Source organism: Anoplopoma fimbria, chromosome 12 (assembly GCF_027596085.1).
Source record: "Anoplopoma fimbria isolate UVic2021 breed Golden Eagle Sablefish chromosome 12, Afim_UVic_2022, whole genome shotgun sequence".
NCBI classification, from domain to species: Eukaryota; Metazoa; Chordata; class Actinopteri; order Perciformes; family Anoplopomatidae; genus Anoplopoma; species Anoplopoma fimbria.
Window position 1 is genome coordinate 4,397,668 of NC_072460.1, and position 23,402 is coordinate 4,421,069.

At 41.5% G+C, this 23,402-nt stretch overlaps 1 protein-coding gene across 1 annotated transcript in view; it reads right to left on the reverse strand.

Annotated features, from left to right (window-relative positions):
- Positions 1-879: 879 nt before the first annotated feature.
- LOC129099796 (vitamin D3 receptor A) overlaps positions 880-23,402 on the reverse strand; it is a 64,959-nt gene continuing 42,436 nt past the window's right edge. The window contains exons 4-10 of the mRNA XM_054609172.1: positions 21,519-21,649; positions 11,677-11,861; positions 9,393-9,492; positions 8,070-8,247; positions 3,939-4,090; positions 3,096-3,212; positions 880-2,038 (exon numbers count right to left, since the gene is read on the reverse strand). Coding sequence (XP_054465147.1) covers positions 1,785-2,038; positions 3,096-3,212; positions 3,939-4,090; positions 8,070-8,247; positions 9,393-9,492; positions 11,677-11,861; positions 21,519-21,649 — 1,117 coding nt within the window. The 3' untranslated portion in view covers positions 880-1,784. The remainder of the gene's footprint in view (positions 2,039-3,095; positions 3,213-3,938; positions 4,091-8,069; positions 8,248-9,392; positions 9,493-11,676; positions 11,862-21,518; positions 21,650-23,402) is intronic.

Here is a 23,402-nt window from a genome sequence, read left to right on the forward strand (position 1 = left end):
AATAATCGTTATCTCCAAAAAGTTGCACTTTGAGCTTACGTCTGCTGTCATTTAGCATGATTAGAAATCACAGTGATGCCTTGAGCTTAAAATAAAACAATCTCTGTCTTATGATTGTAAGCTTACGCCACACACACCATAAACACCAAGTACACAACATCACCAGACAAACGTTTTCCCTGAGGCAGACAGCCGGCAGTCGGTTTCGGTCCAACTATCTCGCTCTAACTGTCTTAGCAGCAATCTAACCAGCCGGAAATTAAAAAATATATATACTTTTGGATCTTCGCTATACACGAAACATGGCGTCGTGTTTGCATGTGTCAGTCTACAAAAATTCACAGGTCCCAGATCTAAAAAAAAGAAAAAAAAAAAGAAAGAAAACAACACAAAATAAACGACGTAATGCTTCCCTGCACCAAGACCCCTCGGCCCAGCGCCTGCACGCACCCCCTTGTGGTCCATCAATATTCTCATATACTGTACACACTGTCACAAAAATAGAAGGACTCCTCACACACTTCTCAGCGCTCTCTAGTGTGTGTGTGTGTAAGTCTGTATTTTGAAAGACGACACACACACACACACACACACACACACACACACACACACACACACACACACACACACACACACACAGCTGAGGGTCCTTCAAGTCCTCTACATTATACAACACTCTGAACTATTTGCTTCCATGGAAGCAACCATGTTCCACTTTCTTAAATATATATATGTGTATATATATATATATTATATATATATATATATATATATATATATATATATATATATTCATATATATCAGCTTATACGTATCATTTATATTTATATAGCATTATACATACATTCTTGTTTTTGAAATTCCCCTTTGTCTCGTGAACAGGGAATTCCAACTGGAGAACATCCCTCCGTCTCTCCGACCTCCTTTAACTCATTCCTCCAGATCTCACCTCTCACCACTCACTGAAACATTCCTCCCTAAACGTCCTCTCTTTGCTTCAGCTGACTGTCTGAGAGCTCTCTTCAAACATGCACAGATACACAGGGCCAAGCAGCCCAACTATTCTGAAATTCCATTATAGTAAGCTTGCTGGCCACGTTGATGTTTAATATATTTTGATTGCTCTGCCGTCAACAATAGTTTATAGCTACCTAACACGATTGCAGTAACATCGCTCTCTACCTCACAAAAGCGAGCGCGGTAAATAGATTGTAGATCTGTGTATCTGTTCCCGTCAGTCATCCAAGATGATGTGAACAATGTCATGAGGATGATGGTAGGAGGGAGGCGCCTCCGTCACATCCATCAAGCTGTCTACACTGTGAAAAAATAAATGGCAGGAATCTAGCGGGGATTGTCCGGGGGGAAAAGGAAAAAAAGGTGCTGACGGAAAGAGGAGAGTTTGGGGATTTGGAGAGGATCCGGGTTGTCAGCCTGTTGCGGATGTCGATGAGTCAAGGATATCTGCCCGATTTAATGCGGCGCTGTGTTTGCGAATCCAGAGCTTTAAAATACAATCTGGTTATCCGAGAGCAGATTGAGGTGTGTTGAATCCGTAAATCCAGAGGGCCGGGCGTCTGAGCCTTGCTGCTTGGAGGAGGAGGAGGAGGAGGAGGAGGATGGGGAGATGATGAGGAGGAGGTGAAGGTCTACCTATCCGTTAATCCATCGTTCTCCCTCGTGTCCAGGTGTATCAGGGCTGGGTTCTTCTTGGGAGGGGGGAAGGCGGTAAGGGTGGGCTATGAGTGTGTGTGTGCATGCGATCGCGTCGCCTCCTCCTCTGCTATGACACCTCGCTGCCGAACACCTCCAGCACCAGCGGGGTGAGCTGCATGCTGTGCTCGGGCTGGAAGGAGAGCGAGCGGTACTGCTTGGAGTGCTCCTCGTTCAGGCTGCGCAGGTCGGCCAGCTTCTGGATCATCTTGGCGTAGAGGAGGCGCCCGCCGGGGTGGTTGACCTGGATGTAGGCCTGCAGCGTCTCAGACAGGTGGTCCTGGAGCTGCTCGATGCGGCCGTGGTCTTGGACGCCGGGGCGGTCTGCCATGGGGGGGGGGGGAGAAAGGAGAGGAGGGGAAGGTTCAGGTGGGGGGAAAGAGAGAGAGAACATCAGTCAGAACTGTTCGTTGTTTGTTTTAGTGGACTGACATCTGGATCTATAGAAATGCTTATGTACAAGGGACAGTTGAGAGTAATGTTGAAAATAAATGTATTAAGGTTTGTTCTGGAACTCTAGCACCCCTATTTTTGATTTGATTGGCGCTAGTTTGGAACTCAAAAATCACTTTTTCCGCGGTTGTCAGGAGGATCATGTAAGGGCGTATTTCTGCCCTTTTTTTTAGCTTTTCAATAGAAATAAAACGTCTTTTGTTTTATGATAAATCACAGAAAGTCCTCCATCCCATTAGCGCAAACTTCATAGCGAAGCGTCGATACAATAATGTTTCTTTGCAAAAACCACATAAGACCACCTAATCACGTTACTGTGTTCTTAATATCTGACTGGTAGCTTTGCAATTCATCCTGACAAACTGTATATTTAAATAGTGCAATATAATGGGAGTTTTATAGTGAAAGAGCAGCTTTATTGGTCATGATTGAGGGCTCTATATCGCGGGAAATAACACCTTCATGTGTTGAAAAAGAAAATATGATTACAATACCTCCCCGTGACCTTGAGTTGGCCCTCAGTTTATCTATTAATAGGCTCCCATGCTTCTAAAGAATATACTGATTGTGTAAAACTATAACACTCTGTCTTTCTCTTTGAAGATGACTATATCTACAGATTATTTTTGCTTATATTTGTCTACATGTTGAGAGAAAGCATTAACATTCATTAAAGCTCTTTGTCTTATTAACTCACAACAGCGTTTGATAGTGGGACAGCCTTTGACATGTTTTAGATCGTGAATGAGTCATCGCCTGTTCTTGAGTGCGCCTTGCTGCCTGATGACCTCATTCAGTGATGTGTTCAGTTACGAACATTCTTCACCACATGTGTGAATTCATGGCTGTTCAGAAAGCTACACAGCCTCATTGCTAAAAATATATCGTCAGCTGGGCGAATACGCAAAGCACACAACACTAGCAGTACCTGGGGAGAGCAGGCAGATGGCCATGAGCAGCACGTGTTCCTCCTCGTGCAGGTTGAGTTTCTTCAGGCCGACCTGGAACTTCACCAGCGGCTCCAGAAGATCCAGAGTGTGACCCGCTACGATGGAGGAAGGGAGGAAAACAAACCGTTAGAGCCGCAGAGGCAGGCTTCTCCATTGATCCATAAATAGAAACACACTTTATACAGCAGTGGGCTTCAAGGAGGAATTATTAGCCTCTTTGTATATATACATTAATGGCGACAGAGAGCATTACTTCCTGCCCTGCATGTGTGAGTGAATAAAAGCTGAGTGTGTGTTTGCGGCTGCTTTATTGCTTCCATGAAAATACCTGAAGTCCAAACCTCACAGGGACGTGCAAGTTTGCATAGAAAAACAGTGTGTGTGTGTGTGTGTGTGTGTGTGTGTGTGTGTGTGTGTGTGTGTGTGTGTGTGTGTGTGTGTGTGTGTGTGTGAACATGTAAGGCTCTGTTATATAGGAAAAAAAGAAAAAATAAATAAATAAATCACACAAATAAATAAATCACAGCATCATCACCATGGAGTGCGTACTTGTGTTCACAGGCATGTTTTACAAATGCAGTACTTGATGCTGCGGCCTTGGTCGGAAACTTCCGGAGCTTTGAGTGAACAGTTTAGAAGAATGTGTGTGTGTGTGTGTGTGTGTGTTGAGAGGATGTGTCATCAATAAGCAAGGTCTGTGTGTGCAGTCTCCACAGGCTGCTCGTGTCTTTATGTGCTGATTCCACAGATATAAAGCACAAAACAGGGGCCACTCATACTGTTTTCTTTAGTTTGGCTAACGACAGTGAGATGTGACCGACCCTTTGTGACGTCATTGATGCAGTATTTGAAGTCCGGCCCCCCGCAGCTCCAGGACATGTCCTCCAGACTGAATGACTGGTTAGAACGCAGCATGATGATCTCAATGGCACTCGATTTCAACAGCGCGATCTGGTCCTCTGCTGTCAGGTCTCTGGAACACACACACACACACACACACAGTCACAGATACAGTGTGTTACTGGATAAATGTTCACAGTCAGACACAGGTTAGGTCAGGTGAGAGCATGTTCACACATCAGACCGGGTGGGAGTCTTTGGTAGTGTCTTTACTTAAGCGTCTCTTAATTTTGCTTTTCAACTTCAGGGGCAACAGTTGTGTTTGCATTGTATCAACCCCTCAAAAAGAAAGAAAAGAGGTCCAATTTATTTTACTTTAGTTTTATAGGAACTGTTTGTACTGAAAATATAATTATATTTCAATGTTCCATGAAAGAAAAGTTACAACAGTCATTTGTGTGTGCTTTTAATTATAGTTTTCTTAGAGAGAAAGAAAAATCTGAATTTGTGCAACAATTACATTGTCTCACCACCAGAGAGGACTGACAAGTACTCTTTTCACCTTTCTCACCATGTTTTGTGTTTATTAAAAGAAATTCGAAATTTAAGGTCTGCTTCTGCAAGATAAAATCTCACTCAAAATACTTTCAGTTTGAGAAAAAACACAAATTTTACTTCCTGCACTGACAAGATACAAGAACAAAGCACACAGAAACTAACAACAGAAACAACTGTAGTTTCCAGTAAGGTTTGAAAGCATTCTGTGCTTTCACATAGATGCAGCCTGTGTTTTACATCGTGGCAAAAAGGTTTTGCCGAATCCAGAGTTATTTTCCTTTCTCTGTTCATGTGAATAAGGCCGGGCTATAACACTGACTGAGGAAATCACTCTTGAGGGGTATTGACGAAGAATGAATCCCGGTAGCTGATAGTAGCATGATAGTGCCTCATTTGCAACTGCCATCTGGCCCATCTCGAGGTCCGAGACTCAAAAATATACTGAGTGCAATTTGCCTTTTTTTTTTGCATCTGATTGTAATTATCCACGAGGGAAAAAAACATTTACGTCAGACAACACTGAAACAGCCAGAAAGTTCTATTGAACCACCTACACGTAAATGTGTGTTCGTGTGTGTGTGTGTGTGTGTGTGTGTGTGTGTGTGTGTGTGTGTGTGTGTGTGTGTGGTGGGGGGGACTTAGAAGCACAACAAGCACATTGAATGTATTAATGTATTATATGGTTACTGTAGCAACAGTTTCCAACCCAAGACTATGTGTGGCCATAGAAGTGTACACACAAGCGTGGTGCACATGCAGACTAGGAGAGGCCACAGCAAACCCTGTACTCAATACTGAATACTCTCAAGAACCCTATGCTAGATTCAATATTGACTGTATATACAGTACTACAGTATGTGTATCTCCACACGCTGACAGAAGCAGGTGTGACTTGAGGAAGGCTAAGTAAACGTCACCACTACTTATGGAAAAATAGTTTCCAATAGTTCCCTTTTTTTCTTCTTACAGGCTATTTCTTCTTATCTTATATTATCTTCTTATATGTTATCGACTCATTATTTATCTTTTTTTTTTTGTTCTTGTTTCTTTTGAAAGAATTGCGAAAGTAGCACTAGAGTTATTCCAGGGAAGAACTGAAATGATTGGATCACTGCAGTGTTTCAGTACATGAGGCATATATAAAAAGTAGTTAAGTCAAACAGTATTGCCTGTATTTATCAAATGCTGGGGACTAAAGGCTGATTTTGCAATAGCTGCAGCACTTTTTCAACAAAAGGTTAGATAGACAGATTTGTGCAAGCAGAGGACCAATTACAAGGATCCTGTTGACCCAGAGCAATGCCTGGTGGTCTGTCTGAGGTGATTATTGTCCAGCCTGAGCTACTATAAGCTAAAGGATTGAGTTTCCTTTTAGCAAAATATTCTGAGTGAGTTTGAGTTCTCTCTGGTTACAGTTACGTGGTGTTCTTAATTGTCCCGGTCTTTTATTGTGAAAGATACGAAATAGAAGGAGTGGCTCTGGTCTGCGCTGCCTTTGTCAAGTTAATTAAGTTATTAATTCATGTTCCCTAAATGTTAAAAACAACTATTTGAACAAAAGGTATCGACGTGGTGTGTAAATGGCTTCAAGACATGACTGAATAGAATTCACGGTTTTGGCAATATCTTTTCCTGATTTCAACACAGATGATTTGTTCACGACAAAAAAACTGTGTGCTTAGGAGTGTTTTACCACAAGTGAGTAGTAATAGTTTCCACATGTGCTTTGCTTACAGGATCCTGTAGCGAGTGACGCGTGTTGAGGTTGTTCCTGTGTAGCATAAATCAGCTAAAAAGATTATATGATAAGGGGATATCAGATTGGTGCATGGACTTGCATAACCACTGCTACTCAATCGAATGCTTTAGGCTGTTTGTGAGAAAAATCTCTAAGAATTTCCACCTCAAGAGTTATTGTACAATACAGTTGCCTAGAATGTATTCACTGAGAAGGTAAACACTTTCAAGAAGTGAACAACGCCCAGGGAAACCCTGATCTAAATCTAGATCCAGGTTATCATATTGTTGCAGTATCTTCTAGGTAAACGATGTAATCCCAGGCTCTCTTACTTTATATCGCCATAAGACATACTACACACAGCTGAGACTCGGCTCCTCAACGAGGCGAGCAGCAACAATAAATATAGGTAAATACAAAGCTAGCACGTCAACAATTACTGTTCCATTTCAAAACATGCAAACACACATGCATTATGCGCACCCTAATGGGTCTCATCTATTCTCTTATTACGTGGCCTCTGCATGTGCATACATTTATAAACTTATCTCTCAGCGCAGCATGCATTTGTAAAGCTACAGCCTGTTCCAGCGTATTCCTGGAAGAGCTTGTTTGTTTGGGAGTGATAATATTTTCTCTCTAATTTCTCTTTACCCTACAATGTCCACGCATAGACGTAGCCGGCAAATCCACGTGTGAGTGAGGAGCTCGTTCAGGCAGCTAGCCTTTGTGTTGGTGAGTGCTACTGGTTTGACCCAGAAGAATTTCTACGAATAATTACCAGAATTTAGTAAAGCAGCTGATAGCTGCAGGGTTTATAAGGATTCATTTTCAACATGGCCAGATTATGATTAATGGCACCAGAGGATTTCATTTATGTTACACATCTATATGCAGAGCCCGTCTGAGCCAGTCAAAGGTAAAAGGTCAGCTTCAGCATTCTTAATTAGGATTGCAACTACTTCTTTTTTTTATTAACGAATCGATTCGTTTTGTATTTTAAATGCATAAAACATGGTCACATCGTTTCTAGAACTATATTGAATAGTTTACATATTCTATATGAATGGATAGACGTTATCTTTCCAAAACTCTGAACATGATTTTATCCAATGAAATATTCAATCCATATTTGATGGTGTTTAGCCTTGCAAAAACATCATTTATACCGCGGACGAAAAACTGTTTGCTCTTACCCTTGCCGCACTTAAGAGGGATGCCTACACTGACAAGTTAAGTTCATTAAAGAGATTTGAGGTCATAAAAAAACCTTTTTGGGAGGACAGGCATTCAAAAAACCTTGAATAACCTTAACAGAATATTCAAAATAACAACATTCAGTAGAGACTTAGTTAGTATTGTTTCATGCTTTGTGTGTGGAAATATGTCCACTTCAGAGTTTTGAACAATATGTTTTGATTTTTGTGGTTGGTTGAACAATTGAACAGAGAGAAAATCTTCAGCACCAAGGACAGTGCTGACACTATTTTGCTGTTACCATGGTAAGGTTTGTAACAGGCTGGTGAAGGAGCTTCACTTTTGAACCAAGGACAAGTTACACTAAAATGAGTTTGCGTGAATAAAACACGGTATTAGAGTTTGCATCTGATAATACTGCTTCATGTTTTGCGCGTGGCTTAAAGAAGCCAGTCTAGTGGTCGGTTGTTGCAATGACGCTGACCGACATTGATGTAGAGCCACTATACTGCAGAATTAAGTTTCAGTTTTAACTATAGAAAATGTACTACATTACAATTCTCAGTTATCCAGGACAGACCCCCATGCTGAATAATTGGTCCTGTGTGTCGGTTTGTACCTGAAGCCTGGGATCATCTTGGCGAAGCCGATGACCTTCTGGATGCTGTAGGAGACCAGGTCAGCCAGGTGGGGCAGCATAGAAAGCTTTGTGTCCTCCTCACTGGAGTCTGGACTGCTAGCGCCGTCCTGGTACATCATTAACAGGCTGCTGAAGTTCATCTTAGTGTCCACAGACTCTGTTTGAGGACGGGATTAGGAGACAGGATGAGCACAGAGGAAGGGAGCAAGGAAAGGACAGGGGCAGAGTAAGGATTTGAGAGGTTAAACACCGCAAGGCAGCAGGAGAGTTCAGTTATTATTAAAGAAATAAAGAAATGAAAAGCTGGAAAATAAAGAAGTTTTTTTTCTTCAATCTTTGGACGACTAACAACTATAATGAAGCTATAGATTTGAAGATAAAATGAGCAATATAAGAAACAGCAAAATCTACATTAACACAAAACTTGGATGAGCACAAACATACAACTCATATAAAATAAGTTTTTTTTGTATGACAGGCAATTTTAAAGTCTTTGTTCTGGTATTTGCAGACCATTTCAGACTTTTAAAGACCTGTGGATATACTGTTATACTGACATTAAATAACATTAACTAAGAACCAAAAACAGTCCCTTTTTTCAATTTTCAATTGAACTTATCACTCCCCATCCATCAAGGTCAACAGGCTACTGTATATAGATACATATACATCAGTCTTCGCAATAAATATAACATTAAACAGAATCGATTTTATTAAATGAGTTTAAGAAGTATTCATCGCTGTTTCCCATTAAATACCTAGACTGTGGCGTAGATAAACTGAAAATATTTTTACACTTCTCAAAGGGTGGGGTCCTGCACCCTGAGGGGAGGGACAGGGCCCCCTTGCTCCTGGTCCGAACGTCTTCTTAGTGCATAAGGGTTCTGCCCGTCTTAAAAAGCAGACCCCGTCTCTTTTACCATGTTTTGGTACTTCTAAGCTCTTAATTCTACTCTCAAATTGCACCACATTGATGCATTTAACTTTAAAATGGACTACATTTTTTGCCCGCCCTAGAGGGTTTGAGGTCCACCGACCACAGTCTCACAAAATCCTTTTGGAAACACTAACGCATGCATAGCCTATGTGCTTGCTTCTCCAGCGAGGGGCCTTGCTAAGTAAAGGAGTAGCGGTTGTAGAGCTGTACGTAGACAATGAATGGGTTTTCACTGGCACAATAAATCTCAGTAAGAAAACAGAGGACGAGGTCCTTGGTGAAGTTGACCCTGAAGAATGAAAAACGAACAAGGACGCGAGGAGGAGGACGAGGCTGAGGGGGAGAGGGAGAAGGAGGACTCTCACCAGGTGAGTGGTTGAATGAGTCAGAGGAGGCATCGGACAAAGAGTGAAGGGAGGCGGCTCTGCTGGCACTGCGTGTAACTGGGCCTTCACGTACCGGAGGCTGTGAACACACAGAGGAACACATTTATTAATATAGCAATGTAATACGTTCTCAACTCAATCCACTGCTGGGGATCCTCCTCCTGGGGGGGGGGGGGGGTTATACACCAAGTACAAATCATCACTGCACACGAGGAACACCATTACCCTGGGCTACTCTGCCGAGTATAATCTGGAGTTGTTCTTATTGTACTTTATTAAAGGGGGTTCTGGGTTTAAGGAAGACCTGCGATCCTGTTTTTTTTTATTTTTTTTAAAACTGGCTTGAAGGCTGAGAATTTAACTTCTTTGAGGGGGTGTCATAAAACCATGTGGTTTATTTTTATGTTTACGCGAAGGCTTGAGTTAAAAGCCTCGACTATATTTTGATGGATTGCTTCATCTTAACAAAGGTTACACTCAGTTGAAAGCGACACCCACGGCTTGATATCCGTCTGCACAGTGTATGCTGGAGTCACACTTGACGCTGATGAACCACAGACAAAAGGGAAAGGGTGTTTTAAATCCGTTTAAGACATTCCATCCAATCTGCCTCCTCCATGTGGACGACCCAATTGTTGTGGTCCGCAGAGAGAGCGCGTCGTCTGAAAGTATCAAGTTTGTGATGTGGAGAAAGAAAATACGACGCCTCCGTCGGGCGGTTCGACGCCTTTGGTGTGTCTGGTTACAGTTATATAGTAAATTGAAATCACACACGGTAGCTGACGTGTGGGTCTGAAGTAAATATGACTGCGGCTACAGACACTATTTACAGCTATCTGAAGATCACAGGAGCAATGCTGCATCCCACTTCCTACATGCACAGTACAAACATTTTCACTAACACTCCACATGTGTATATGCCATGTGTGATCTCAACTGATATGAAGACCAGAGACGATCAATTAAAAAGAGCACATTCAAGAACACAAACGTTTCAAAAATGGTTAATTACCATTGTTTTCACCTTCTGAGTCAGGGTGTGTGTCGTCATAGCTAAATGTTTCCTGCCGAAACCTACTTTAGCAGGAACTAACACGGAAGCTGTTTTTAGCACTCTGCCAGATGTTTTTATTTCTGTCTGTGGAAAGATCTGTCACCGAAATAGGCATCTAAGCAAGATGCAAACACAAAATTATACAGGTGTGTAGTTGAGAACAATTTTGTAGGCTCAAAATTCAAAGATGGGTGTGGTCCCAGCGAGGGCTCCAGGAGAAGAGGGGTAGGAAATAGGGAAGGGGCCTTTTGCCCCACTCTTTACACCCCTGGCCCAATTTTGCATAGCAGATGGTGTGATCCTATTGCTAGTTTAATACAATGGTTTTGTCCAAAGAACCCAAAATGTAGATGGGATTTCACCCTTAAGTATATATTAAGTGCTTATTATTATACTTTTACCATAGCCACTTACCAACAAATGTAATCATGTTTAAAATCTAATCTAATTAACACATATAACACATTTGAATCTCTTTGTTTAAAACATAAAATAAAGTTCCTGAGCTTCAGAATATTTGGGTTAGTAGGCAACATCTAGTTGAGCAGAGAAGGGTTAACCACTGTCTACAAAGGGGTCACATATATGCTTGGTTTGGACGTCAAACTCCAAGCAAACTCCAAACACACAAATAACGCTAGCTCCAAGATGTTTAGCTAAGCCTCACTGGTGCTGTCATCGCCTATAGTTTACAGGCATTGGTTAAACTGCCCCGTCACTAAAAGTTGATCCATCCTAACAAAGTGAAGAATTCTCAGCGGCCGTGTTATATAGTAATTAAGGACAGATACATACTTTATACTACTGCCAATTACAGTAATTGACACAAACTAAAAGAAAGAATGCCAAGGTCTGTTATGATGTGGTAAACCAGAGTAGATGGTATCCATATCCTGTTATTACTTGCTTGTTGTTTGCCCAGTTGTTAAGCATTTAACCTCCAATGAATTTAGTTTCTATGGTGGCAGGCTGATAACTTGAAAGTACATAAGAAGTACACTGAGATGTTGAAAAAAAGTTGCTTTTTACTGGGAAATGTAGTATTATGGTCTGATGCCGTGCTTCAGGGAACCCTCCCTTCCGTTGCATTACATCATGGCCTGCTGCACCCATATTTATGGTGGACAACAAAGTGATTTTGGCTGTACAGATGATAAATGAAAATTGAATGTGGTTGTGGTAAAGGAGGAAACTTTGTAATGGACTAACCCTGAAGCGGGAGAAGTCAGAATAGGAGGCATCGTATGTCTTGTGGTGAGCCTCCACCAGACTGGAGATGATCCGGGACTGCTCCTCGTTCAGACGTGGCCTCATCGCCTCCCTGGCCGCCTCCTCCTCTTTCCTCTTCATTATCATGTCCTTCTTCCTCTGAACCTCCTCGTCCGTCAGGATGACTGCAAAAAAGGATGGAATGGGGGATGTATTAAAATACCTTGCAGAGGAGCAGACGTATAAACTCACCAGTGCCTGACATTCACAAATACTGATGTCAAAGCTGCCCAAAGAAACAATGAAAAAAAGGAAAAATCAGTAAAGATTACCATCAAACATACTTTGCCATATCACGCTTTAAACTGATCCTACATCACAAATTAAACTCCTCATAGTGCTGTCTTGAATTTATGAGCAAACTTTGAAAATCAGATAATACAATCCATCAGAAAATAACCAAAAGACAGAAAGCTGCAAAACACGTCTTGGGTTTAATCAATAGGGAGCTCCTTCACACCCAAAGTATTACAAGGTGTAATTGATCCTCTCACTGTATCTAGTGAAAGTGAACACATGCACACGAGTCTAGTGACACCACACTCAGTGCAGATAGTGGCATGTTACCGCAGTAAAAAATGAAAGGTAATAATTGTTAATGGAGGAACTTTAAGTGTATACCAGAACTATTGGTGTGTGGACTTCCGTTTTGAAACCTGTAGTGCAGCATTTTGGCCCGTCGCAAGGGACACGTGTGGGTGGAGCGGAGTACAACAGAACATTATTCAGCGTTGAAGACATTATTCAGCGTTAAAGACAGGCGACAGAAATGTAACACACTTTGAAGGAGTTAAAGTTGTGATACGAGAACAGAGACAACTCCCAGAACGGACAACGCCATAGTAGCCACCTGTCAATCCCAACGTAGTCCTGCCCTAAAGCATACCCTGCTTTATGGTCCATTTTACTCTAATTGGAACCATATTTTACTTAAAGAAACATGCTGTATTGAAGAAGACTTGTGATTGAGACCATAAACTCATGTTTATAATATTTAAGGTCATTTGGGTAGTTTGAGGTAATAAATCAAGTGAGAAGCAGCATCATTTCTCATAGATTTCCATACAATCAGACTTTTTTTTGCAACCGGAGGAGTCGCAACTGGATGGCCATTAGAGAGAATGCTAATTTAAGGCACTTCTGAATCGGCTTCCCTTTCCAGAACCAGAGCTTGTTGTCTGTTTCGGCCCATAATAAATGAATGAAGATGACAAGGTTTTTGTTTTAAGTGGATAATGATTTAATACTGCCCATAGATCAAAATAAAACAATACTATCTATATAGTCCATATAGTATCTCTGAATGATGTCATGTTTCAATTCAGTTTCTGCTTGTTCTCATCTCCTCAAGGTATTTGTAGTAGTTTCATCTTAATTATTTTATGATTTAAGAAGAGGTTATTTTAACATTTTGGTGTGGCTTTCTTACTTTACATAGATTTTGGTAGTTCTTTTCATCTATCCAGGAACTTCAACATCTCGTACATTTGAGGGTTTGAGTTAAATGTTTTTCTTCCCTAATTACGCTGAATTCCAAGAAAATAAGGAAACAGGGAAAATAAAACAAAGCACACTGAATTAAGTGTTAAGTGTCATTAAGTGCTCACTCATAGCGGGTTAGGAGGAATGTTCATATCCCAAGATATTGCCTGAACTGGCAACAACAGCAGGAATAAAGAGCTCAGTTTTAAGCCTGATTCTGGCTTGGGGAAATAAAGTGCTAGTTCTCAGCAGTTATACAAAGTTAGCTTTCAAAACTAGGTGAGGGGGCTGTAATGTAAGCTCCAAATATTTCCGTCTCAGCTTACATGAACCATACATCTCCTGAGCTTGGCACGCAGGAAAAGCCCGCCATGTCTGCTGCCTTTTTATGCGGCCGATGTTGGATGTTTAAGTGCCTCTTGCCTTATTCATGCTGCAGGAGCAGAGACTGAAGAGATGAAAACGGTGGTGCGGAACGGATTAGACGTACTGTTTAGAGGGACTCTCTTAGGTTTTGACTAGATGAGAGGATCTTTTGGGAATTCCTGCGTTTGCATGCCACCTCCACTTGTCTTGGAGCATTACATTACTTTGTAATGTTATATTCACAACACTCATTATTTATTACACATCGCAACAGATTAACTTCTGTCTCTACTGGCTTTAAAACTCAATGCCCTCAGAGACATAAGGGATGAACATTGTTTGCATACTTTTCAATACCTTAATTACATAGTAAAAGACAACTATTGGGTTCTGAAAATTCTGCTGTGGTCGGCCACGAGTAGATGAATATAGCAGAAAGGCTGAGTTAGTAACACCAGCGAGAGCACCTCAATCTATTGCCTTTCTACATTTTTAGTTTGAAGTCACAGTGCTGAGTCTTGAGAGTTCTCTCTGTAGCTGGTATCTTACAGCGCTCTGAGATCTACGCAGCCTAAACCGCGCAGCTGCCGTTAGTCTGGTTGCTCCAGTTTAAATTGTTGTTGTAGAAAGGACATTTCAACACCCAAACCCTAACCCAACACGCAATTCCTGCAGTACAATATTTTTCTTTTAAAAAGGCGCCTCCCAGCAACATGCTGACTGACCCAACATGGGGATGTGTGTTGCGGAGCGGCCACTTGTGGTGTGAAACAGGAAACCCTGGAATACAAGCTGTGCCTAAAGACATTTTATGAAGATGAAAAACAGGCGGCCCAAACGATCCGTGTGTGGATGTGACATCTGTAATGAGGTGGTCTGAAAGAAATCCTTCTGTGTTTCCACTTCTTGTTGGACTACTTTGCAAAAAGAGCCGTATTATTACTTAAATTGAAACACATTTAGACACTGCATCAAAGTTATTGGTTTAATTGGGTAATAACATTATAGATGACAGAAAATGGAAACCATGCAACATACGTGCCTCTGTACAGTGCAGATAGTGGCATGTTACCGCAGTAAAAAAGTCATAATTGTTAATGGAGGAACATTAAGTGTATACCAGAACTATTGGTGTGTGGACTTCCGTTTTGAAACCTGTAGTGCAGCTTTTTTTTTTCATTTAAAAAAAAAAAAAAAACACCCCACACACACAGTATAAATGCGCACATAAATAATACCAATTATTAGAAGGTGCTAAATTCCCCAATTCAGGCATTAATATAGCGGCAAACAACTATTTGCTATGTAAAGATATACTGGAGTAATGTCTCCCACACTGGTGCCTATATATACACACTGTTCGCGGTGTTAGCACCGTTACCTGCTACACGCCGGCTCAGCCTTCACCGAGCAGTGAGGAGGCAAGCCCCGAGTCATAGATGTGCTCGGAACTTTGAATTTAACAACTGTTAAACTGAACACACTCTATTGGGGTTGTGTGTTTTTTCTACTGTTTGTTTAAGAACACAATGTCTGTTGAACCCTCGAGTGTTTTCAGTGTTTGATTTTGCTGATGGCAACAAGAAGACATTGCAAGCTTCCCAGCACACAAAGGAAACTTGGCAAAGAATGCAGAACTAATTAACACACGGGGAGAACTGTACATGTATGTATTCAGAGCAAAATATTTACCACCGAACCAACAAGTGGGTGCACAATATTTGCTAAACCACATTTCCTATCTTAAATCGTAATATCTAGCTCAGTTAATGAAACACAGCTTTGCTCCTTCAGTATAGTGTTCCACCCTAAATATTGCACACAGGGATTAAAAGAAACAGAGCAGAATATAGAAAAATTGCTCAATAACAAAACAGTAAACGTACTAATTCCATGGTCACTGTAGTAACTGATGGTGTAAAGCACTGACCCCTGAATGCCTCGGCCCATATAATCCTTTTGACTCTCTGCCACAGTGACTGATCGCTCGACTGTGCAGACGGACAGACATCATGACTGCCAAAGAGAGACTGGCCCAGAGCCGTGAGGTCACAATACAAGCACATATGCCCTGACAGTCTGGAAGCAACAGAGACACTGTCTCACTATTTATAATTTAGCTCCATCAAAGTATGCCATTTGTTTATTTTTACCAGCATGCGTGTACCATTTTTAGGAGTCAGAGACTTTGTTTGCTTTGTCTGCTGTAGTAACCTTCTCTTTAAATGTACTTTTTAAAACTGTTATAATGTCTTCGTCTGTTAATACAGACATTTCTCAATAGTTTATCTGTTACCTATTCCTCAACTGTCAATAAAATATGTTGCTACAGCCTTTTGGCCTTGGCAATGGTAAGGACATATTCGGATCAAAGGAACAAATAAACAAAATGAATACATACTTGACAGTAACCGCTAATTTAAAAGACCAATGGGATGGCAATGATGACTAAATAGTGCTCAGATCGTCCACCTCATTCTGAATAGTGGTTGATTTCCTGGAATCTGTAAACAACTATATTTGAAGTGGATTTTCAGTGATTGCACCCTGAAGTGCAACCACAGGAGCGGCGTTACGTAAGCGCACAATGTGGCAACAACAACAACAACAACAACAGTTTGGCTACACAGGCTTAAAAAGGCAACCGAATGAATCGGACTGCTTAGCTAACCAAAGGATTTACTTGGCTTTCAACTCTTTAAACCCCTCCGTCATTAATTAGGCTTTGGCCACGCTCCAATGTACACCCAGTCCCACGCCAGGAGCCGTCTGCCGAGAACAGCTCCTCCGCGGTGAGGACGAGCGAGTATGCCGCTAAAGGCCAATCATGAATAGGCACAGTTTGGGCAAAGTTTGGCACAGGCCTGTCAAAGCAGCTATTCTGAGGCTGGGGACATGATTGGACCAGTCAGTCTCCAGCCAGGATGGCATCATTAAGGCAGGGGTCCATCCAGAGAAAAACAACACACCATCAAAGGACATCTTGGCCACCCCCACTGGGCTTGGCAGACACACCGCAGTTCACCAAAAGAGAGTTTGCTGTTTTGAAAGTGACTGAATGGATGCGGTGATGTGGTGCTCTGCGTGGCAGAGACCAGCAAATAAAAGAAAGACAGAAAGAAAGGCAAACGGAGAGAGGGAGAGAGAGAGAGAGAGAGAGAGAGAGGGAGAGGGAGAGGAGGGCGGGGGGGTTTGGTAAACACCAGTAGCGCCAGAGACACTGACAAAGAGGGAAAGGCAGGGTCTCGTTGCAGCCGAGCCCAGAGGTTCACAGTTGGCTTACTTATTAACCAGCCGACCGACCAGTTAAACACAATGGATGCCGCTCAGATTTGGTGTGATATGTGTCAAGCTGGATTTGGTGTGTGGCCAATCTTTTTATTTTTTTCACTGCTGGCCTGAGAGTGTGATGTTACAAGAGGTGAATTCAGGTCAGTCAGGCATCAGGGCGCCCACGCATGCAGAGAGCCAAGCACAGATAGTGATGCAAGATATGGATTTTTCTTTCTTTTTTTTTCAGTCGATATCCAAAAAAACATCATGACCCGCTTCTCATGGCCCACAGTGATAAAAATAAATGACAATTTTTGTATTTTTAAAAATAAGTTTAGCGCACACCTGAGGGTAAAAAAAAGGCAAAGATGTAATGAGCACATGGATTTTTGATTTAATTATTTAATATGGCATCGGTCTGAGCTAACCAAATCAAACTGACGTCACTCTTGTTCATACAACAGAAACAACAGTTCTGACTAGCTAAGTGTATTTCACAAGTTAAGTACATCAAAACACTTGTTGCTGGGCTCGTTCTTCTTCTTCTCTGTGTTTATTGGCAGACCTGACTTTAAAAAGGTGCATACCGCCACATACTGTATCCGAGTGTTTAGATGCTAATTTTAATTATGAACTATAATTTCATTATCATAATAATAAGTAATGATATGAATTTCCTTTAATTAGCCAATAATTGATGTGCCAGATATATCGTGCATCTCTACCAACAGCTCATAATAGAAGTGTGCATGGTGGCAGTAAGGCGTGGGGTATAAACATATTAAGTGATACTCGATTGTGCCATTTTAATAACATATCTGTATGTCTTTAGTCCAACACTCATTTACCTCTTTCCTCCATTTGAAATGATTTTGCTGGTTGAGTTACTGCTAAAACAAATACAGCAAAGGGTGAAATGCAGGGAGCTTTTTTTTTCAACAGTAACTTTCTCATTTCTAATTCTCAACCATCTTTGGAGAGCTCATCACACGATTCCTTATGGATGGCGATGCTTTGAAAGACAAAGCTAAATCGTCTCGGAGACCAAGCCTTTGTTTTTAGTTTTTTTGTGGTGCATATACAAGTATATCCAACTATAAATTAAGCATCTGGCACTCATGGTTATGCCGGTGTAAAGGTTGTCAAAGGGACAGAATACAAAAGAGTCGGAGCGAGGACGGAGAATACAAATTAGGGGGACTAATGGAGGACAGCAGCGCAGGAGAGGCTTTTGCTACGGAAAGACACTGAGGGCGGGGATTCAATCATCTAAAGGCTAAAACATTTCAGAAACTCTTCTCGTGATTGGAATCCTGTTACGAATACACACACACACACACTCCCAAAAGCAGGCAAACACAGCCAGCATGCATATACATAGGCTCTCACACACACAGGGAGGTCTTTTCCTGGCATGTCTCTAACCTCTGCCAAACAAGGACAGCATAACAACAAACCTAACTGCATGGTGGTGAAGCTTCGACAAAGGGGAGACAAACACCCACAAAAACAGACGGTAACTGAATTGTAATTCATCCTCATGGACATAATATACCAACTTGAATTAAAAATGAAGAGACATATTGGGGAAACAATGTATGAACACATCCTTAAACCTAACCTTGATGCCAGTGGATTTTTTTGTAATTCATTGTTGTCAACTTTACAATAAGAAATCTTGGTCAAAATGTCTTTGAAGAAGCCAAAAGAAGGTATTTCAAAAAGTTATCCTAAGAAAGACTGTAATTTACCGAAAATATTATATTTTTAGGATAGATGATGAAGTCCCTTCCCAAGCTTTGAAATGATCAGTGCTGTCATAAGACAAATTGATGAAACTTACACACCTTTAACTGGAACTGTAAGAACATGTAGAGACACACACAACACATTCTCACAGGACGCTGACTGGTGCGGACACAAACATTACTTGAAGCCTGACGAGATGGATTTTCCTTTGATCTCTTGATCCTTTTTTTCATTTTAAATAGGAAAAAAAACTTAAACATGAGCCAGGTCAGGAGCAGAGGCACGAGGACACGTCTACACAGGATGAGTGAAAGAGCACTTTTTAGATTTTTTTGACTGGAGGCCCAGTTGCCAGTTTTAAAAGCTAGGAACGCAGATCTAGTTTTCCAAATACGTATTGCTGGATGGAAGGGAACCAGTACATTTATCATGGAGGAAAGAAAATCTATTTCACATCAGGGCAAAGTAAGATTTAACAAATGAGTGTGCCAACTCCACCACAGTCATGCCAGCACATTTCTGCAATAGACCGGGTCATATTCTTTTTAATTTAAATTCGTACTGTTTGCACTCCACAAAGTATTACGACACCAGGATATAAATGATTAGTCATATGGCAATGGGAGTGCAGAAGCATGTGTGGGTTTTCTTTTTTTCCAGCTTCCTGGCGCTTGCTGCAAAACATTAGATAAATATTACCTGTTGATGTGTAGTGCATAACATTTTGACAACGCATGTCAAACATGTCCCAGAATGCAGTCTTCAGACCACTGTGGTGTGAATTAACCAGAGTTAATAATGCCAATTTGTGCTTTAAATGTCAAACGCTAATTGCCAGCGTGCCATACTGCTCTCTTTTTCCGTGCCGCCCTGGAGCGATTCTGCCTCCGCAGTCTGCATTAATGCATCATTCCTGAAACTTGCTTATTACTGCAGAAGGCCGGAGTTTTGCACAGGCGGAACAGTGCGGTCCACAGACACTGTGGTGACATGCAGGGCAGCTGTAACACTCGATGAGTACAGTGGACTTCCTTCACCCCACGGAACCTGAACGCCAACTGTGAGAAACAAAGAGAGCGTTTCATGCTGATAAGTCTCTCTCCTCCCTCGCGCTCTTCTCTCTCAATACAGACACTCCAATGTCATGTGGTCATTTGTGATCAGCGCAGGGGTTATCTGCAGTCTGAACCCTGCCCTGCATCATCCCTGTTACACACACACACACAGTGTTTGTGAATGGAAATGTGGGCCACTTTAACCCCCCCCCCCCGCTTCCTTCCTTCCGTCCTTCCTTCCTTCCCTCTCTCTCTCTTATTCTCCCCTTGTCATCTACGACTTGTCACGGCAATGCAGACGCGCTGCTGCTTGTTCCACTTCCCATTGGTTTGCTGAAATTCGAGAGCACGCTGTCTTGCAACCCTGTTATGAAGAAAAAGCTCTGAATCAGTTGTGACAAGTGTCATTTTGTGTTAACACGGTGGTGAGGGGACGTCTCAGTCTCCCCCTCACAATGGCTACGGCTTGTATTACACCCCAGTACCGCATGCATAACCAACATGGTTAAGAGCAGAACTGTGTCAAACAGCCCTGTCGAACGCAACACAAATGCAATTGCCATCCAGTTAGGATAAATTGCTACACTCTGATTAATGCCATCCGAACAGCCCAAGAGATGGAAAGCCCCATCTGCTGGCGTAAAAGCAGGGTTAAACACACTAATTATTAGTTCGCAGCCTCTATTTGACCCGAGCCTGACTCTGCCATATGGTACAGCCTGCCTTATGTATAACCACTATTGACTGTCTCCTTGTCTCACATCAGATCAATTTACACCCTGCCATTGATTCTATTGGCCGCTGGTCTTACTGAAGGTCTTTAAATAGCAGATTAAATGTTATGCGAGCAGGAAACCAGATCACTGCTTCTGCCAGTCAGTCATTTAATGTTTCCAGGCAAGTTGGAACATCTAAAAACTAATTTATTGAGCTTTTCTGTACAGCGAAAGCAAATCTCTAATTGAATATGATCAATGAATAATAGAATTTGAATAATGATGATAGCATAATTAAAACATTTTCAATGAGAGTTACAAGGTATAATTCTGGGTTGATTTATATGGGTTGATTTTTAATAATGCATTGCTTTAAGTCCTGGATTGGAAAGTAATTCCAAGCTATTAGGTGAGCCACACATGACAACTAATGACATTGGACTGCAGGTTGCCCTCCTCTAACTGGTGTTATGTATAGTAAGATGGGGAATGTGCAGAAATATGGCACTGGTTGAATGCGACAAAATGAGAACAGTAAATGAAAACATTGAATTCATAGTTTACTGTATTTTGTGCAGCAATGGCTGCAGGCTTCAAGCTAAGCACTGATCCTGAAGAAGCATCAGAAGCAGCTTCACATGGCTAAATTAATATTACATTAAGGGATGTCAAGAGGAGGCTGAGTGCTTTATTATATAAGTATCCACCTTTAAGAAATCTGACCTACTGTATGTGGCAACTGCATGACATTATGCACAGTACGTTTTATCTAGTACAGTCACTTAATCTGGTTATAAATCTTAAAATGTTAATTTCTTTAAGCAATTCCAAATATCCATCTATAGAGTGAGATGTAAATTTAATGTGACCTAGATATTACTAGACATGTCTCAAGTATTACTGCCGTTTGCCTTGAGAATACTGTGAGAGAGAATGCATTGGAGATGAGCCAAATCATCTCATCAGTCTGTGTTTAATACACAGCTGACGACGCATTGCAATATGAGATTAGAGAAACCATGAAAAACGGTTCAAACTGAAATGTTTGCAGCTCGTCGTCACACCTCCTGCTCAGGCTATGATTTCATACATCAGCGCAGCATCGCTAGACCGTCGGGAGGTCAGAAAAAAGTCCACTCACACTCTTTCATCATGCCGATGTCAATGCAGCGCTTGAGACGACAGGCCTGGCAGTGACGCCGGTTGTCCTTGGTGATGGTGCAGCTCCCGTTGAATGGACAGGTGAAGGCGGCCTTGCGCTTCATACTGCGCCTATAGGAGAGCAAATCCATTACTCGTTTGGCATCCTTTATTCCCTGTGGTGGTTCAAATGTTCCCTTTTGCATTGATGATGATGCAACTTTGAATTAAAGGACTTGTTATTACAAATGTTTTTAACCCTTCCAGGTCCAACATATAGCAAAATAATATTATAATTTATAATAATTTATAGTAAAATAAGTATTGAACACGTCACCATTTTTCTCAGTAAATATATTTCTAAAGGTGCTATTGACATGAGATTTTCACCAGATGTCGGTAACAACTCAAGTAATCCATACATAAAACCAAACAAATAAGTTCAGAAATTAAGTTATGTGTAATAAAATGGAATGACACAGGGAACAAGTATTGAACACATTAAGAAATCAAGGTGCAAAAAGGCATGGAAAGCCAAGACACCAGCTGAAATCTATCAGTAATTAGAAAGCAATCCTGCCCCTTGTCAGTGCAAATGAATATCAGCTGGTTCAGTCCCAACTGATGGCCTATAAAAAGGTGTCTCATTACCAAGAAACATCTCATGATGGGTAAAAGCAAAGAGCTCTCTCAAGACCTTCGCAACCTTATTGTTGCAAAACATACTGATGGCATTGGTTACAGAAGGATTTCTAAACTTCTGAATGTTCCAGTGAGCACTGTTGGGGCCATAATCCGGAAGTGGAAAGAACATCATTTCACCATAAACCGGCCATGACCAGGTGCTCCTCGCAAGATTTCTGACAGAGGAGTGACAAGAATTATCAGAAGAGTTGTCCAAGAGCCAAGGACCACTTGTGGAGAGCTTCAGAAAGACCTGGAATCAGCAGGTACAATTGTTTCAAAGAAAACAATAAGTAATGCACTCAACCGCCGTGGCCTGTATGCACGCTCACCACGCAAGACTCCATTGCTGATGAAAAAGCATGTTGAAGCTCGTTTAAAGTTTGCTGCACAACATTTAGGCAAGCCTGTGAAATACTGGGAGAATATAGTCTGGTCAGATGAGACCAAAATTGAACTCTTTGGATGCCATAATACACACCATGTTTGGAGGTCAAATGGCACTGCACATCACCCCAAAAACACCATACCAACAGTGAAGTTTGGAGGTGGGAACATCATGGTGTGGGGCTGTTTTTCAGCATACGGCACTGGCAAACTTGTACCGAGACATTCTTGATAAAAAATCTGCTGCCATCTACCAGGATGATGAAGATGAAACGAGGGTGGACATTTCAGCAAGACAATGATCCCAAACACACAGTCAAGGAAACTCTCAATTGGTTTCAAGAAAATAAAGCTCCTAGAATGGCCCAGCCAATCCCCTGACTTGAATCCAGTAGAAAACCTATGGAAAAAGATCAGAGTTCATAGAAGAGGCCCACGGAACCTTCAAGATTTGAAGACTGTTTGTGTGGAAGAATGGGCCAAAATCACACCTGAGCAATGCATGCCACTAGTTTCTCCATACAGGAGGCGTCTTCAAGCTGTCATTACCAACAAAGTAAGCGTGTTCAATACTTTTTCCCTGTGTCATTCCATTTTATTACACATAACTTAATTTCTGAACTTATTTGTTTTGTTTTCTTTGTATGTATGGATTACTTGGGTTGTTACCGACATCTGGTGAAAATGTCATGTCAATAGCACCTTTAGAAATATATTTACTGAGAAAAATGGTGACGTGTTCAATACTTATTTTACCCGCTGTATGTATGTTGGAATCCTAAAATAACTGCTAAACTATACTGAAATAAGCAGT